Raw genomic sequence first — 18023 nt, 5'->3', positions numbered from 1 at the left:
CTATCATGCCTCATACAAATACTCTTCAATTGTTCCGCTCTTAAATGGCACCCGGAATGCATGTGTTCGTGACTGTTTTCATCATGTTCTTTTAAGGGTCGGCGTTCCTGTTTTCCCGCCTCGCAGTTTCCTGGCCGAAAAGCGGTTCGCACGCGAAATGCATGGCTGCATCGAGGGAACATCGGCCCCCGATATTCTCCGTGCTCGCCAAAGGTCGAGATGTCCTCTTGGACTGGGATCGGAACCCGGGTGAACAATGCCCTGGTCCTGGACGGCTCTGGGCCAGGTGATCTGGCCGGCCGCATCCTCCCTTATGGACCTGCCCGTGTCCAGAGACCCTCTGGGGAGGCCCTTCTCTCCATCCCACCACTGTCCCTGGCACGTCCGGGGGGAACCTGGGACAGGGCCTTCTCGGTGGCTGCCCCGCGGCTGCACAACGCCCTTCCCAGGGAGGTGCAGGTGGCGCCCCCTTGCCGTGCTTCCGGAGGCAGGCGACAACATTCCTTTGGGACACAGTTGGCACTTGGGGGTCTGGTCCCAACCCGCTTTAAAATGGCGTTTCCGTGTCTGAATAGAACTGTCATTGCCTCGTTCGATGTATATTTGGTTGCAGGTTTTTAACGTTCGCAAGCTGCCTTGTGCCCCAGTCCTGGGGAAACAGTGGGGTATAAAGAAATAGGATCCTAAATAATAGTGATAATAATAATGACGATGCTGAACAGTGCAAACAGAGGGAGACACGCACAGCCTGCTTCGTAGTGCAGCGACGTGTTCTGGGGGGCCCATCACCCTGGCATCAGGGCAGCAAAGACAGGCCCGTGCTGGCGTGGGGGGAGAGCAGGGGGCTGGACTGGATGGCCTTGGAGGCCCCTTTCCACCGCACAACTCGATAGCGCCAGCTGCAGGGGAATCCCATGGATGGAGTTGGACCCTTTTAAAAGCAGGTCGCTCGGGAGGAATTGTGCTCTCCGCAGGCTGCGAGGGGGCGACCCACTGAAGGGCCTGTCCTGGGGGGGACGCGAGCTGCTGGTGGCCGGGAGGTGGCATCCAGGCGCACGGCCTTCCGGCCCGAGGACGCGAGCCGAGGCAGGTGCGGGGGCCCTCGAGAGGAGAGTGACAGCTGTGATGTGCATTGGCTTTATTCGTGCAAATCTAGACACGCCCGAGTGGTCTCGTGCCGGGGGCCATTTTCTGCCGCCGCTGGGACCCAGGCAGGGTGCCCAGGGGGATGCTGCTCCGCTGGAAGTCGCCCACGGCGAGCGAGATGGGCCCCTGGTACTTCTTCGGGTAGGCGTCCTTCTGCTCAGTGCCGAACCAGCGCTGCTGCTGCCACGGCGGGACCAAATGGGAGTCTTGAATCTGGGGAAGACAGGAAGGAGGGTCAGGCAGGGTGGGCCGTTTGCTGGCCGGAGCCCTGCTCCATCCCAGAGACACACTGGGGGCCCCCGCCGCAGCGGCGGGCGGGGCCGACGGGGGGGGGGCCAAGCGGATCCCGGCTGTGGAGAGGCACCACGAGAACGGAGGAGGAGACGGCACCGAGGCGGGGAGAGAGGGGACAGGGGCATGGGCTGTGGCCATCTAGGGAACCTGGTGGGGTGGACCGGGAGCCAGGATCAGGCCTCTGCAGGAAAGCGCTCCCTACCCTTTGCAGGTCTTCCTCCGTGAGCCGGTTTTTCCGCGGCCGATGAGGGACGAGCATGTCCTGCGTGGTCGTGGTGGGAGGCTCGGAAGCTGCGTTTCAGAAAACAAGGTTCGGGAGCCAGGCGAAGCAATGCCCCATCTCCCCCCCCCCGCTTTAAAATGTGCCTTTCTTAAGGAAGAAAGTTCCCTTTTAGGCACGTCCCAAGCCCAACAGGGTCTCCAACAAGAGATGAGGGAGGGTGGTGTCGTTTCAGCCCCGCCCCCGACAAAAATCTACGTGGCAGGAGGCCTGGTGCTGATGGGCCAGAGGCAAGCGGGGGGGAGAAGAATTGGGCCGGGCGATGCCATTCGGAGCTCAGTCCAGCCATCAGGCGTGGAAACAGGCCTCTGGATGGCCGACCCACTCTCTGTGCTCCTGATTGAGACCCAAGAGGGGTCATACCAGGGCAATCGAAGGAGATGCTGCTCTCCAGCAGGCCTTTGTTCCGGGGGGCGGTGGTGTGGCTTCCGGGGGGAGGCTGGTAGGCGGCCTGCTGGGTGGTCCCGAAGGAGGCGAAGCGGTCGTCGCCCAGGCGCACCGTGGCCTGGCCGTTCAGCAGGTCGCACGCTGGCCGGCGTGCCGGGCCCGTCGGCTGGGCAGGGAGAACACCAGGTGCTGCTTCAGGGTCCGTCCACCCAGCACGGGGGTCTCCGCGGCAGCGGCCACGGCCACGGCCCCCAGAGGACTCGGGCTCAGGGGGGTCCGCGCGACTCTTTGGGCCCTTTGGCCTGGAGAGGCTGCCGGGCCTGGCACCGGTGCTGTGGGGGGCATGTTCGAGTGCAGGCACTCCCCGGGACTGTCTCCACGAGAGCTGGGCGGCTGCGTGGATCCCTATCAACCCACCAGTCCCGGCAGTGGCCGCCTCCCCCAGGAGCAGGCTCCTAGTCCCACCAAGGGGTCTGAAGGGCCAGTTCGGGACTGGGCCGCCCCACACTTCGCACGTTGACTGGGAAAGATGTGTTGTTGCAGGGAAAACCCATTCCACTCCCCCGCCAGCTGTGAGGGCTGCAGCTCAGCTCGGGGGGCACAGCTCAGCTCAAATCCGGGACTCTTCCCCTGCCCACTCCTGCTGTCCAACCCGGCTGCGAGGTTCCGGCTGCTTTGTGCCCCACTGGGAGCTTTCGGACCCTCCTCTGGGTGTTTTCCTGTGCACCCGCCAGGGCAGCCAGACCTCTCCAGAGGGCAGTGCTCTTTTTTGGCGCCTTGGCAGAGGGCTGTCAACTCTTGGAAGGGCTGTGCATTCCAAGCCTGGCTGGAAGACAACGGATCATAACTAGGGGGGCCGTATGCCCTGCTTGACGGAGGGCAGTCCCCTGTTTCGAAGGGTGGGCCAGGCTTTGTGTGATTTTGGCCACGAGCCTTTGACCGGCCTCCTCCTCCCCCTCTCCCTCCACGCTGGAGTATCCCAGAGCACGGGTGCGGAACCTCGGCCAGCCCACGGGCCGGATCCCATGCTGGAGAAATTCCCCGGGGCTGCACGCCAGTGGTGGGCGGGGCCAGCAGCGATTGGGGCGGGGCCCAAACTGCACCACTCTTTAGCTGCGTGCTCATCCCGCCAGCCACGGAGGGGCACTCGCTGAAAATGGGGGGAACGCTGCACAGAAGCCGGGAAGCTCCCACCTGATCAGTGGGCGGGGCCAGGAGCTGGGCCTGACCAGTTCCCGACCAGTTCTCAGAAAGCTGCTCCTTGGTCTGTCCTCGGCCCTCCCTGTGGGGAAATGCAGCTCCCGCAGGGCAGCCAAGGGGGTGGGAAAGTGGGGGCCGGCTGAGGCAGCCTCTCAGACCTCTCTGTAGTAGAACCGGTGGGTGGTCATGTTTTCATGGCCGTCCAGATCCCCTTGGAGAATAGAGGATTCGTTCTTCTTGCAGCCCGAAACGTATCGAGGTCCTAGAAGGACCACAAAGAGGCGGGGGGGTCAGATGGGGGCTGAACCTGAAGCAGGGTCCAGCCCCGGGCACCCCGCTTTGGAGGCTGTGGAACAGGGGCGACAGTGCCTGGGGGCTCCTCGCTTTTTAGCGCCAGCAAGTGGAATCCCGGGCACATGCAGGAGGACCTGGTGGGCTGCCAGAAATGGCTTGGTGGGCTGCGGGAGACCCATGAGCCCCATGTTTCGCATCCCCGCGGTAGAGAATGGATAGCAGCCTCCCCCCGCGTTTCTCTCCCCCGCTGCTGAGCCAAGCCTTCGCACGTTCGAAAAAGGGAGGCGCATCGGCAGGGCTGCCCCGGGTTCGGCTTCCATACCAGGCCCCGTCCACGCGTAGGATTCGGACATGAGGGTGGAGAAGCGCTGCCGTCCATCTCCAGTCCGGATGTTCGAATGGTGCACCTGTGCGGCGGCCACCCCGGGGTCGTAGCTGTTGGCAAGAGAGGCAGGGTGGGGAGGGGGACCCTGGGTGATGAAGCCCGTGGCGCTTCCGTGGCTGTCAGGGAGGCCTGGAACTGGAGTGCCGCGCAGAGGATGTGACACGTTGGGGTTGGGCCTGGGCGGAAAGCTCTGTTTGCCGAATCGCTGGCAAGGCTTCCCTCGAGTCGGGACGACTGGCCTTCCGGGCATGAGCTCCGTCAGCATGGCTGGGTGGGCCCAGGACGATGGGGGTGGAACTCCAACACATTTGGAGGGCACTAGCATGGCACAAGACTCGGTGGCTGGGCTCGATGGTCTTGCCAGCCCCTTCCAGCCCTGATTCTACGACTCCGAGAGAGCGGTGGCCCGCCTCGCCCGGCCGTTGTGGCTTACCATTGGCCCTCCGGACGCCAGGGGCCGTAGGCGTGCCTCTGCTCGCTCACATCCTGGGGGTACCGGGGGTCCCCGAAGACGACGGACACCATCTTCTGCAACGGAGAGGGCGTGGCAGGGTGAGTGGGGTGGGCGGAGCCCCGCCCTCCCTTCTCAGAAAGAGGCATCCGGGCACATCACCAGCCATGTGTGGAATGGGGGGCCCTAGGGAAGCCATCTCCAGCCTGGCAGCCCCCGGAGGGGGCAGAACCTCGGTCCTGGGTGTGAAATCTGGCTCAAGAGCCCAGCCCCCTCCCCCTTCCACCCCACCCTCCATTGTTTGGTGGTGTCCTGCCTTCTGTGTGTGTCCCCCCAACAGCCGAGATGCCTCCCCAAATGACGAGCGACGCCACTCAGCGCTTGAAGCACATCGGGGGCGTTTGGACCCTGCCTTCGGCCCTCCAGAACCCCCGCTCCCCCAAACGGGCCGGGAGAGGTCCGACACCCCTGTGTCACCCCGCCCCTGCCGCCGATTTCCTGCTGGGGTGATCGGACGCCGTCCCCTGGGGATGACGGTTCCCCAGTTCCTGCCGGCTTCCCCCCAGGGCAGAGCTCAAAAGCTGCTGTGCCCCCTCCCCCCGTATGTTCAGCGCCAGCAGTCTGGTTCCATTCGGGCCCAGGCTTGCCCCCAAATGTGCCCCGGTGCTGATGCAGCCAGCCCCCTGCTCCCCCGTCCCGCTGCTCTGCCCCCCCGTCCCCACATACCTCCCACCTGGAAGCCGAGAATCTGCACTCTGCGCGTTCTCCATGACTGTACCGGGCCTGACCGTGGGCTTACCTCGCTGCAGGGCTGGGCTGGGGGGGTCCAGTCCCCTGTGTACTGGGACTGATACGAGGAGCGGAAATAGCTGCACCCGTCACCTTTCAGGGTGGGATCGCCTCCTGCCGAAGAAGAACAGAGAACCCCCAGGACAGGAGTTGGCACCTGTGCTGGCCGGCTCGGGGGGCCTTGGGCCAGCCTGGATGTGAGCCCCCTGCCCTGCTGCCAAAGAGCGGTGGCAGGGAGAGCCAGGGAGCATGCCTGCGTGTGCGCATGAGCCTTCTCTAAGCTGGCGCCCCCATCTCAGGGGAAATGCACTCTGCACAGGGTCAGGAGGACTCTGGCCCTGTCCAGAGGCCGGTTTGAATGCCGAGGGCGACGTTGCCCAGGCCCGCTCCCGGGAGCGGAATATGTTTCGATGCTGCCCCACAGCTGAAGCTTTGCAATGATCGTGGCTGGCCGAGCGGGGCCTGCAGGGGGGCCATTCCTCTCCAAAAGGCTGTCCGGGCCTCAGGCTGAAAGATGCCTGGTGGCCCCGGAGCAACACCACCATCCTCAGGGGAGGCGGCCGGGGCCCGGGGCCGGCCCGTCAGACGCACCCAGGTGCTGGCTTGGGGCTCTGGCTGGCCGGAGCCCACGGTGCGCCAGGTAGGACTGCTGGTAGAGCGAGGCCGGCAGGGGCAGCTTCTCCTTGTCCCCGCTGGGGACGCAGTCGTCCCACTTGTCCACCCGGGTGGGCGGGGCGTGCGGGACGCCAGGGGGGCATGGGTAGCTTTCGCGGGCGACCGAGGTGAAGGCGCGCTGCCGGTGGTCGGCGTGCATCCGGAGGCGGGAGGCGAGCGGGCGGATCTCGGGCCGGGGCTGCGGCGGCCGGGGCGGGTAGGAGGCATGGGCTTCCGAGTGGGGCTGCCAGGCGCCGCCCATGTCTTGGTTCAGGACGCCCGCGCACTTCGGGGGCAGGATGGGCTGTCGCCGGTGTCCGCCCCACCGTGGAGGGTAGTCGGTACGGTACGGGGAGACCACGGTGCTGCCCTGCGGCCGGCGACGGTCGAAATCCAGCTGGAAGTGAGAGGCCTGCAGAAAGCTTCCGCTGGAGACAGGAGCTGGGCTCTGGGCTTGGGGGCGGGCCCACATCTTGCGGGGCGCGGCCCCGGGCACCAGGGAGCTGGGGGCTGAGAGCTGCTGGGAGGGGGCCGGAGGCGTGCGGGAGCGAGGAGACCACCAGGGGTTCTTCTGGAGCCCAAAGCCCCAGTTTCGGCCAGGGGGCCACGCAGCCGGAGTAGCAATCTCCTCGCCCGCTCTGCTGACAGACTCGGGCAGGCCCCCAAACGCCCCACATCCCCTTCCGGCAAGAATGGGGTATGAGGAGGAGATGGCCCGATACAAGTCACTCGGCCAGCCCCCCTGCCCCCAGAGTGTCAGCTGCTCCCAAGGTGGTCCAGAGGGAACGCGTCGGCCTCCGTGGGATCTCGCATCCGCTGCCTGGGCTAACGGCACACGCTCCTCCTTTGTGTCCGGACCTCTGTCCCGGGATGGAACACGACGTCCCCGATTGTGAGGTCATAGGAGAAGGTGGCCAATCGCCGCTTCTCTCTTGGCCAGGCCTACGAGGACACAAGGGGGCTGGAACCCCCTTGCGAGGCTCCCTGGACTGCGCGGCCCGAGGCCCCGAAGCAAGTGACAAGGCATCCCACGGTACGGGCAATCAAAGGCCTTGTGTCGGGATGGCGATGCGGTGGGACGCCAAGCTGTGCTGGGCACAGGGGGGCTTGGCAGAACCCAGAGCCCTTGCGGAGGTGGCCACGGTCCTGGTCCGATCGATCTGTCAGTCCTCACTGCAGGGGTGCAGAGCCTGAGACCCAGAGGGCGGGCCTGGCCCACGGGTGGCCCCGCCCTTTCCCCAGGCCCCGCCCCTTTCACCCTGGCCACCCTTCACTCCACGGTCTTGCGTTTCCGTGCCGTTTCCCCCCGCTCTAAACTCTTAAATGCCTTTCCAAAGACGCCGGCAGGAAGCACTGGGCGCGAAGCGTTTGGGGCCGGCCCCTTTGGCCATAGCCCCGCCCACCCCGGAAGGCAGCCCCCCAGGGCATCTCCAGAATGGCGTCCGGACCAAGAGAGGCTCTGCACCCCCGCTGCAAGCTGCCGCAAGAAAAGGACCCACGGCGAATCAGGCATAAGCTTCTGAGTCCATATAGAACCTTCACAGCTCCGATTCACGGCTCGGAATGCTCTGCGCCAGCTTTCGGGTCACACGGCACGCTTTCTCAGGCTGGGTTCCCCCCCTCAGACATCAGAAAGGGACAAACGTGGGTGGGAATTGCTTTATTTCAGTGCAATGGAGGGGACCCTGGCAGATGAAGTTGCCAGGGATGGTGCCTGGCACGAGCAGTGCAGAGGATCTGTGGCAGGGATAGGGAACCTCTGGCCCATGGGCCACATCTGGCCTGCAGCGGGTCCCATCCGGCCCGCCTGCTTCTCCCCAGCAAACTGGCGCCCTGTGTTATGACCTCTGCGCTTCTATGGCAGGTGGGATTTTGATCGAAAGGCCGGGTGTGTGGAGAGACCACCGGAAAGCGCCTGACTTCTGAGAGCGCTGGATTCTGGGCCCAACGTCGCCAACGATTTCAGGGGTGTTCCAGTGTCCTGGGTCTCAGGCCAGGAGAGGCTTTTCCCAGCCAGGCAGGCTCCGATTCCGTCCTTCGGGAAAGCCTGGGCATTGGCCCGTTCTCTGCTCCACCTCTCCCAAGAGGACCGAGGCAGAGACTTTCTGCTTGTGGAACCCACGTCCCACGCCCCGGCGAACCAGACCCTCCTCCCTTGGAGGGCGGTCGCAGGAGCGGGCCCAGCAAGCGCCGAGAAGCGCCCCGCGGCGCGGAAGGAAGAGGCCCACACCGGGAGGGTCCCCGAGCCAGCACCAGCCTGTCTGCGGAGTGCCCCGCCATCCGTGCAAAGGTCCCCCAGCCCCGCGCTCGGGTTCTGCCGGCTCCCTGCAGGTCCACCAGCCGCTTCCCCACCGGGTGCTTGGAACGCTGGCCCGCTTTAGGCCGAAGCCTCGTTGCGGCACAGGAAGGCGACGCCTCCGTCCCCGCTCTGAATCACCACCTTGTCCAAGAGCACAAAGGGTGGCGGGGTGCAGGGGGGAGGGAGGCCGGCTCCGGCACCATGTGGGGAGGGGAGGGAGCAGCCGGTGGCACCGCCTGCCTCTTGGGAGACCCCCGCGAGGACTCCCAGCCTGTCTCGTCCCAGCCGCTCCTCTTCCATGGGGCTCAGGAGCCCTTGCCCTTTGTACTCCCAGGAGAGCAGGATGTCCCCAGAGGAGGCCGCCCGGCTGTCTTCCTGGGGCGGCGGCAGCGGCTCTCCTGCCGCCCCGGCCCATTCTGGTGTGGCGGCCACTGCCGGTTCCACGACCGGCGGGTCTGAGAGGCCACTGGACTCCTGCAGCTCCATGAAGCGCCTGAGGCGGACCTGAGAAGGGGAAAGGCCGTGTTCAGCGGGTGCATCCACATGACAGACTTCCCCAAGCTGGACCTTGGACTACAGCTCCCATCCTTCCCAGCCCGTGGTTGGGCAGCAGAAGCACGATCTCATGATGTCTGGGGGGAAGCCCACCTTGCCACGCTTTGTCCGTCCCGGGACATGCCTCTCCGGGCACGGAGGAAAGGCTGCCTCCCTCTGCGTGCAGCATCTGGCCGCAGGGGGAAATGCTCTTTCTCGGGGGCCACATGGGGAAGGCAGCCATCGCCCCCCACCACTCTGCGGGTGGAGGGGATGCTTTTCTAGCCGGGAGTGGCATCGCCGCCGTTATCTCCGACCAGTGGAGATAACCACAGGGATCCCCCTGCATGCCGCTCCAAGAGGGTGAGCCGGACACAGGGGCGTTCCTCCCTCTGCTCACCTCCAGGGGGAGGGGCTTGGGGAGGGGCCTAGCAGAGAGGGCCCTGCACGGGGTGGCCCCCACTGGCGAGGTTCCGGCTGAGGCAGGTTTGGGCCGTCCCATGCCTGGAGGTGCTTCTGCAGCAGGGTTAGGGAGGCCAGAGAGATCTGCCAGGAAGCTGAGTGCGTTTGACCAATCGGCGTGGCAGATTCCGCAGCGGAGCGGGCCGCCCCTCGCCGGGCCGATTCCGCAGACGCGGGGGCTGTTTTCCGAACATCCCCGAGTGGCATGAGTTTCCTCAGGGCAAACCACGCAACACGCTTGCTTTGGGGCCAGACGTGCCCGTTTCCCCCATCGCCTCCGGGGCGCAATTGCGCAGCCAGGGGGATCTGTCACGCAGGTGCACAGGTCCGCATTTGCGCAAAGGCACACTCGCGCCAGTGTGGGGACGAGCGAAGACCTTTGGAACACAAGGCGCCTGACCACCTGTGAAACGCGGACGGGGCCGAGCTGATGCATCATGACTCCTCCCTGGTGCTGCGTTCCGATTTGATGGAGCTCCAATTCGATGGAACTCAATGGAGGGATCACAGAGTCATAGAACAGTAGGGTTGGAAGGGGCCTGTGAGACCATCGAGTCCAACCCCCTGCTCAGTGCAGGACTCCTAGTCAGAGCATCAATGCAGGATTGGGGTCCCTATTGTTCGATGGGCTTTAATGTTCCCATTAGCAACCCCAGGGGTTCCCTTTGCGTTCTGTGGCTCGCACGCTGGTTTCGGCAGGGAGGCATGGGGGCTTTGGAGAGAAAAGGGACGAGCAAATTGATGGGTGGACACGCAAGCAGACCCGGGAACCCCACCTGGCTGCTCTCCAGCACCGGGCAGATCTGGAGGGCTTCTACGTTTGCGGGGTCGAACACGGGCGGGCAGAACGCATCCTTCGCCCTGGAAAAGAGGGTGTTAGAGCGAAGGGCCCGCCAGCAGGGAGCTTCGCATCCCGTCCTGAATGGCGGCGCCCCTCCCCGGAGTTGTCCCCCCTGCAGGCATGCCAGGGCGCAACCCCGTGCAGGCCCTGGCAGGGAAAATCCCTACAACTCCCAACTGCTGTGGCTGCGGGGCTCTCTTCAATTTGAACCTGCACGGGATGACGCCCTGAAGTGGCGTCCTCCTGCCATCGCGCAGCGGCGGAGTTCCCTCACCTCTTCCTTCCGTAGTGGCAGAGGCAGGCGGCAGGCACAAAGACCACCAGGAACAGGATGGCCTGTGTCAGGGTCGTCCGCTGGGGCTCTGGAGAGGGAGAAGAGCGGGGGGGTGAGCGGCTGCCCCTGCCGGGCGCCCGGCAGAGAAACGCCAGGAGGGTGAGGCCAGTGTAGTGTAGTGGTGAGAGTGACGGACTGGGAGCCGGGAGATCCGGGTTCTAGTCCCCACTTGGCCATGGAAGCTCACTGGGTGACTTTGGGCCAGTCACAGACTCTCAGCCCAACCTACCTCACAGGGTTGTTGTTGTGAGGATACAACGGTGAGGAGGAGGATAATGTAAGCCGCCTTGAGTTCCTTGCGAGAGGGAGAAAGGCGGGGTATAAATGCAATAAATAAATAAATAAATAAAATACCTGGGGGGCTGGTGAGGAAGGGGACGTGGGCTTGGCAGCGCACGGCCGTCGCGGCTGTCGCGGCCCAAACCCCGGCGCGGTAGGCCGTCCTGGGCTGAAGGTGCCGGATGGTGTACTGGGTGTCCAAGGCATCCGCTTCGTAATCTGCGCAAGGGAAATGAAAGGTGGGGCAGTGGAAGGGCCCACACTGCCCTTTCCACGAGGGAGTTGCGCAACCGGGTCCTGAGCGGGTGGCAGAAGTGTGCCTCCCTGGGGTCGCAGCGCACATGAGACAGGGGCCGCATACGCCGTTTCATGATGGTCACTCTCTGAGCCTGCCGTTCTTGCAAGGAGGGAGCCCAAGTCCACTGGATGGTTCCGGCCCAGCCTCTCTCAAGGAGCGCCTCCAGCAGCACCAGATGGGCCGCTCAACAAGATCGGCCTCCTCGGACGGCCCTCTCTCCGCCCCATCAGCCAGGACGGCTCGGCTGGAGTGGGAGAGGGAGAGGGCCTTCTCCGTGGTGGCCCCCACGCTGCGGTGCTCCCTCCGGAGGGAGCGCTGCCGTGCCCCCCTCTTCAGCGAGCTTGCACCACGCATGCACAGCGTGGCTGTTCAGGCAGGCGTTTGGGGTAGGTCCGGGCATTTGGAGACATGCGATGTTCTGGCGTGAAACTGTGTCGTTTTGAATCGTTCCGGAGCAGCCAGGCGACCGGCCAGGTTAAGAAACCCAATCAATCAATCAATGAAGGCCGTGCAAACGGCCTTCCTCCTCTCTGTTTGATCCTCATGACGACCTTGAGAGGTAGGTCAGGCGGCGTGGCTGTCACCCTGGGCCACCCAGGGTGTGTCACAGCGGACCAGGGACCAGACCCTGGGTCTCCCAGGCCCGGCCTGGCACTGGCTCCAGGCTGTGCTTCTAGGAGGAGGTGAGGCCGGCAGGGAGCACGTCCGCCATTTCCAGGCTGAGCCGCGCTCCCGGGCGCCACTCCTAACACGAGACGGTCTCCGAACATGGTCAGACACCCCCCCTTCCGCATTCACCTCTAAAACGTTCCTTTGCTGGCTCGGAGATGTGGCGTCCCTTTCTGGAGCGCTCCTGTCCCAGGTGGGACGCGGAGCCTGCCCAGGCCACCCCCTCCCCTGTCCCCCCCGGCCACTCACAGGTCGTCTTGCCATCCTCCTCACTTCGGCAGCAGATGACGTACTTCTCCAGCACGCCAGGGCATGTGGAGAGGGCGCCGGGGGGCTCCCACCAAACCACGGCAGACTGGGCCGTTTGGTTGGTCACGTTCAGGGGGATGGGGTCTTCCAGAGAAGCTGCGGGAGAGGGAGAGGGAGAGCAGCATTGGCAGGGCGCGGAGACCCCGGACGCCTCTCCCCACGCAGCTCCCATCGGCACCACGCTTTCGGAGCAGGCCAGAGTCGGAAGGTTCCTTGGAGGTCATCTAGTCGACCCCAGTGGAGGCTCTGAGGGCAGAGCATCCCTATCAAATCACAGAAAAGGAGGGTCTCGTCGGCCTCTTCCCACCCTACGATTCTATCATCCACAATCTCTCAATCAGCAGTATGGGCTTGATGGGTCTGATCAGGGCACGGAAGAATGATCCCGTCTGCAGGGCATGGAATCATGGGCTTCAGGGACAGGAGGCCTGATTCCTGCTGAACATCAGAAAAACCTCCTAACTGTGAGAGCAAGACGTCAATGGGGCCAGTGGCCTTGGGAGGTGGGGGGCTCTGAAGAATGAGCTAGGATGAGCCTGGGATGTGAGGCTCGTCTTGCCTTCAAGCTGCGGGGGTCTGCGCTGGGGACGTTTCCTCCTGAACGGGCACTGATGGTCCACACCAGGCAGGAACGCCACACAGCCCTTGCTGCTGTCATGCTGCCTCATGGCTGACACTGCGCCCCGTGGCTCTGGGTTCAGAGAAGCTGCCTGCCCCAACCCGTGGCTACGCCTGCATGCTTAGAATGCATGCTAATCCCCTCGGAATTCCCCACAGGCTCATGTGTCCATGGGCGAGGGAGAGGGGGGGTACTGGGCATGGCGGGAAGGCGAGCGTCGGCCCAGGCGAGGAGGCTGTCAGACCGGCAACTGGGGGCTGGAGGGGAGCATGCACAGACCTGAGGACTAGGAGCTTGGGGTGAATCCCGGCAGCGTGCCCACCTAAGGGGGGGGGAGCGGGAGAGCAGAAGCAGCCTCAGAGGGAGAGGTGGAGCGGCCCTGTTCCTCCACCATCTCGCGGCCGAGACGCCAGCCCGGCCTGGCAGCAGCGCTCACCCTCTCGCCGGAAAAGGTGCGCCAGTCCAAACGTCGACCAGGCCTGGTCCCAATCCCGCCCGTGCACGGCGAGGCGGTAGCACTTGTTGGGCTCCACTGCCACTGGAAGAGAACGCCACACTGCGGTCAGGGGAGCATGCGAGGAGGTGGATCCCTCCTCCGCTTGTCGAACCCCCTCTTCACGCAAGGCACATCTGGGGCGGGGGGGAACAAGCCAGGGCAATCCGGATCAAGGCCCCAGTCGGCCTCCCACGTCCTCAATCCCTGGAGGGTCCTCTTTAAAACATGGATAGCAATCCATGAAATAAAGAAAGCGGTTCCGTCTCCCCCTCCGCTTCCGCCGGCGTCCCGCATACCCCCTCCCCCTTAGTTGCCCCTTTTCCCCCCTTATGGGGCGGCGCTCCTTCTTGGAAGAAGGCCCTGCTGGGAGGGGCCGCAGGCCTGCGGCCCTGGGCTGGGGGCCACCGTGACGCCGCCCCTGCCCGGCAGGCATTCCGAGGATCCTCCATCGCTCCGCTGACAGAGACCGCAGCGGGGTCTGGCACGAGTTGCCGGCGTTACCGAAGCTCTGGCGAGCACGGCCGGCCGGGAGGTGCTCCTCGCGACAGGGCGCCTCCGTCATGGGCTCCCCGAGGGCCTGCTTGTCCACACAGAAGACGGCCGCCGGCCCCGTGGCTTCCCACTTCAGGGTCACGTTCCCACCGGAGCGGCTGATGGCGAGGAAGCCGGGACCTGGGTGCGAGAGGGGAACACGCAGAGAGAGAGGAGAGCAGGGGCACCGTCAGGCCTGGGCAGAAGCCTGGTGTCGGTGCCCCCCCCTCGCTCACCCCAAACCGAATCCCTCCCGCGTGCTCTCTTTCTCCACAGCAATTCTGGGGGGGGGGAGTCTCCTTGTGGGTTGGGGAGGATCTGGGGCAGGATGCAAAGTGCGTGGTGTCGATCCGAGACGAGTCCTCCCGTGGCCAGCTCCTGCGAAATCTCAACCCCGCCGTTTTCCGGGCCAGACTCCAGGTCTTGGCATTGACCTTCCAAGCCCGCTGTGGTTCCGGCCCAGTCTGTCTCCAGGCACATTGGACGAGATCAGCCTCGTGTTTTGTGTGATTAGTATTGCACTGGAGTGGCGGCTAATAAATCCAATCAATCAAGCAATCAATCAATCAATCGGCCCTAGTCATTATTTCTAAACAGGCCAAGCTTGACATCAATCAATTGAGGGAGGGCGGCATCCGACGGCTCCAGGCCCCGAAGCTTTCCCATGCCCAGCGGGAGAGAAATTCTCCTGGGACCGGCCCGTTCCTCAGCCACCCACGGGAACTGTCGGCGGCGGGCGGTGGCAACTGGGGCCGGGGGCAGGCGAGGTCTGCGCTTGTCTACCCACCTGCCTCCCGCTCCGGCGGGATCTGAAAGGAGCAGACCGGGGATGGCCCAGCTGCATTGCTGGCCTGCACGGAAACGTTGTAGCCGGCCCCCGAGAGGGTGGCCCGGTACGAGGTTCCGTTCTGCACCTCGTCCTCGAAGGTCTCCAAGTCCTGGCACGGCTGGCAGGCCAGCAGGGCAAACGTCAGGCTGTAGGTCACCTCTCCGTGCGCTGCACTGGGGCCCTGCAAGAGAGGGCCAGGAAACCTTCCAGCCCCACTTTTCTAGGATTCTATAGGGATGCTCTGACACGGATTCCTGCACTGAGCAGGGGGTTGGACTAGATGGTCTCCCAGGACCCTCCCAACCCCACTTTCCCACGATTGTATAGGGACGCTCTGATTCAGATGCCTGCCTGGCACTATTCTGCACTTTTTGGCACTATTCTGGGATCCTCGGTGCCGTGGAGCGCCAGCTCCTGGGCCCTGCTCCGTTTTGCGGGGCCAAGGCCGCCCAAACGCCACGCCCATCTCAGCCTGAGGACAGACATCTTGGCCTGTGAGAAGCGGGGGTCCGTGCAGTGACGGCCGTGCCCAGGCAGCCAAGGCTCGGGGGAGAGGGGCGTCCGGTGCATCCACACCCCAGCCCGACTGCCTCTGCTCTCTGCTGAGCACTGGGGACAGGGGCCAGCTGACGCAGGGAGCAGGGCAATCGCCAAAGCAGGAGATGCCTCCGAGCACGGACCCCCAGAGAAGCCCCCCAGCCCCACGGTTGCCTCCGAACTCCGGGCCGGCCCGCGGGATCCATCCCAGTTACCTCCCACTCCAGGGTCACGTTCCTCTGGCCGTCCGCTCCAAGGTGCTGCACGGTGTAAGTCACGCTGGGACTGGCGAGGAATTCTGGGAGAGGCAAAGGGGACCACTTCATCCCGCGGAAAGGTCCGGATCCCCTCCGAAGGGGGCCTGGGAACACCCCCGGCCCTCACGGAAGCAGCACAGGCCACACTCACCTGCAGGCACGAGGACGGAGCCGCTCCACTCGCTCCAGCCGCTGCTCCAGTGAGACGTCCGGAACCGGACCTGGGCTTCGTAAGGGACGTTCTCGTCCAGGCGGCACACCACTGCAGGAAGCCGGGGAGACCCGCGTCACCCCATTCGGACGGCCCGCTCTTCCCCGGACCCCGAGGCCCTCGCCGCTGGAGAGCGGCCGGGCTGGGTTCCTTTCCTCGCTGTGGCTGGCGGCTCTTTCGGGCGCACGGGCACCCAGACAGGCCAGGCCGCAGAAAGGGCCCGTTTTGTCGAGGGTCTTTCTCCCCGCCACAACAGTGACCAAGCAGTCGGTTCTGGGAAAACCCAGAAGGAAGGTACCAAGGTGACAGCTTTTCCCCCCTGTTGCCCCCCAGAATCCCAGAATCATCGAATAGTAGGGTTGGAAGGGGTCTATAAGACTATCTAGTCCACCCCCTGCTCAGTGCAGGGATCCAAGTCAGAACATCCCTATAGAATCATAGAAAAGTAGGGTTGGATGGGGCGTGTGAGACCATCGAGTCCAACCCCCTGCTCAATGCAGGACTCCAAGTCAGGGCGTCCCTATAGAATCATAGAAAAGTAAGGTTGGAAGGGGCTTGTGAGACCATCCAGTCCACTCCCCTGCTCAATGCAGGGGCCCAAGTCAAAGCATCCCTACAGAATCATAGAAAAGTAGGGTGGGAAGGTGCCTGTGAGACCATCCAGTCCAACCCCTTGCTCAGTGCAGGAATCCAAGTCAGAGCTTCCCTATAGAACCATAGAAAAGTAGGGTTGGATGGGGCGTGTGAGACCATCGAGTCCAACCCCCTGCTCAATGCAGGACTCCAAGTCAGGGCGTCCCTATAGAATCATAGAAAAGTAAGGTTGGAAGGGGCTTGTGAGACCATCCAGTCCACTCCCCTGCTCAATGCAGGGGCCCAAGTCAAAGCATCCCTACAGAATCATAGAAAAGTAGGGTGGGAAGGTGCCTGTGAGACCATCCAGTCCAACCCCTTGCTCAGTGCAGGAATCCAAGTCAGAGCTTCCCTATAGAACCATAGACTAGCAGGGTGGAAGGGGCCTGTGAGACCATCCAGTCCAACCCCCTGCTCAATGCAGGACTCCAAGTCAAAGCGTCCCTATAGAAACATAGAATAGTAGGGTTCGAAGGGGCCTGTGAGACCATCCAGTCCAACCCCCTGCTCAGTGCAGGAATCCAAGTCAGGGCATCCTATAGAACTCTAGAATAGTAGGGTTGGAAGGTAGGCAGGGAGGGATTCCCTTTTCTCTGTAAAAGGATCCAGGGCGCGGAGGGAAGCAACCTACCTGCCAGTCTCCCGGCGCCTCGGTCATCCTTCTCAGAGGTGCAGTTTCCCTGTAAGAAAACTCGGCAATGTTCACAAAGGGGGGGGCAGTGCTGGCAATTGAGCGCCCCCTCCCCGGGGGCATGACACTAGGCTTTGCTCCGAGCTGCCGCCCTCAGGGCGCCCGAGGGGAATTGACTGGCCCAGCGAATAGAAAGGCCTGCCTGGGCTGGCCCCCGGAGGATCTCTGGGCCCATGCTCCCTGTCCGGGGTGACAAGCAGCCGTCGGAGGATTTCTCCATCAGTCAATGAAAACCTGGCGGGCTGCAGCCCGAGGAAGTAAGCCCCACCGGGACCAGGGGGACCACCCTGGGCATAAGGCCCCAGACCAAGATGGGGGGCCAGGTGTCCTTCTCAGAGTACAGTCCTCCATTTTGAACTGTCCTGTCCTCTTCGAAAGCGTCCTCCGTTTGAGCAGCTGCTCTGACCCAGTCCAGGTTGAAGATAAGGTGCCGTGAGATAGGGTGGCCAGGTGATCTCCTTTACCGAGGACGGTCCTGCCTTCGAAGGGCGGCCCTGTCCACATCTGGGGTAAAGTCAAGGAGTCGTCCGGAGTAGGGGCATCTGGGGCTGCCCCCCAAATGCCCTCCTCAAAGGAGGACACCTGGCCCCCCGATTGCGATGGCTCTTTCATCCTCAGCTGGCAGCCCATCAAAGAGAGGCTACCTTTAAGCAGGGCACGGCCCTCCGTGAAAGAGAACCCCCGGCTGCCGTCCTTGGGGCCCCTCAAAACGATGCGCCTCCAAGTGCCGCCCGCCGGCCCGTGGGCTACGGCGGCTGTCGGGGAAGCCAGAGCCCCCTGCCCGGTGCCCGGCCCTGCCAGGGAACCCACCAGGCTCCACTGGGCCACCTCTGCCCGCCTCATCCGGGCCTCCTTCTTCCTGGGCCACAGGTGACACGTCTGGGGGTCCGGCCACGTCAAGGTCAGCACACTTCTCGACCGAGAGAAAGCGATGGAGTTCACGGGGGGCGCGCTGAATCGGACTGCAAGGAGAGGGAGGGATGAGGATGGGAGGTGCTGTGACCTGCTGGCTCCCTGCCTGGCGAGCACGCCCATGGCCGCAGCCACAAGGGAGAGGATGTGGGGTGACAGCACCAATGGGGGGGGCCTCCCCAGCAAGATGCCTCACTCCTGGCACCTCGGCTCATCAGCAGGTGAAGCGCCTCGGCTTGAGATGTGCCTTTGCTTGCCCTCCATGGCCAAAAGCACCACGGCTCTGTTCACTTCTCCGAATGGGCATCACCCGGCCCTGAGAGCCGCTAGGCTGTTGCCCAGGGCTGCTGACAGGGAGCACGCCAGACACGGGATCGTGGGCTCCAGTGACAGAAAGCTGGA

The 18023-nt window shown here is 63.9% G+C and overlaps 1 protein-coding gene across 1 annotated transcript; it reads right to left on the bottom strand.

Moving 5' to 3' along the window:
* Positions 1–7764: 7764 nt before the first annotated feature.
* IL12RB1 (interleukin 12 receptor subunit beta 1) lies at positions 7765–16160 on the bottom strand. The gene is made up of 10 exons (XM_084826334.1): positions 15326–16160; positions 15133–15215; positions 14339–14561; positions 13522–13692; positions 12961–13062; positions 11846–12001; positions 10705–10848; positions 10291–10378; positions 9952–10036; positions 7765–8683 (listed from the first exon to the last, which is right to left on the bottom strand). The coding sequence occupies exons 4-10, from the start codon at positions 13580–13582 to the stop codon at positions 8258–8260; spliced, it is 1062 nt and encodes a 353-aa protein (XP_084682460.1). The 5' UTR covers positions 13583–13692; positions 14339–14561; positions 15133–15215; positions 15326–16160; the 3' UTR covers positions 7765–8257.
* Between the last annotated feature and the right edge of the window lie 1863 nt (positions 16161–18023).

This window comes from Heloderma suspectum, chromosome Z, assembly GCF_057233095.1.
Source record: "Heloderma suspectum isolate Gila_16-S chromosome Z, 16-S_ref, whole genome shotgun sequence".
NCBI classification, from domain to species: domain Eukaryota; kingdom Metazoa; phylum Chordata; class Lepidosauria; order Squamata; family Helodermatidae; genus Heloderma; species Heloderma suspectum.
The sequence above is the reverse complement of the archived record's forward strand: the minus strand, read 5'-3'. Positions and strand labels throughout refer to the sequence as shown.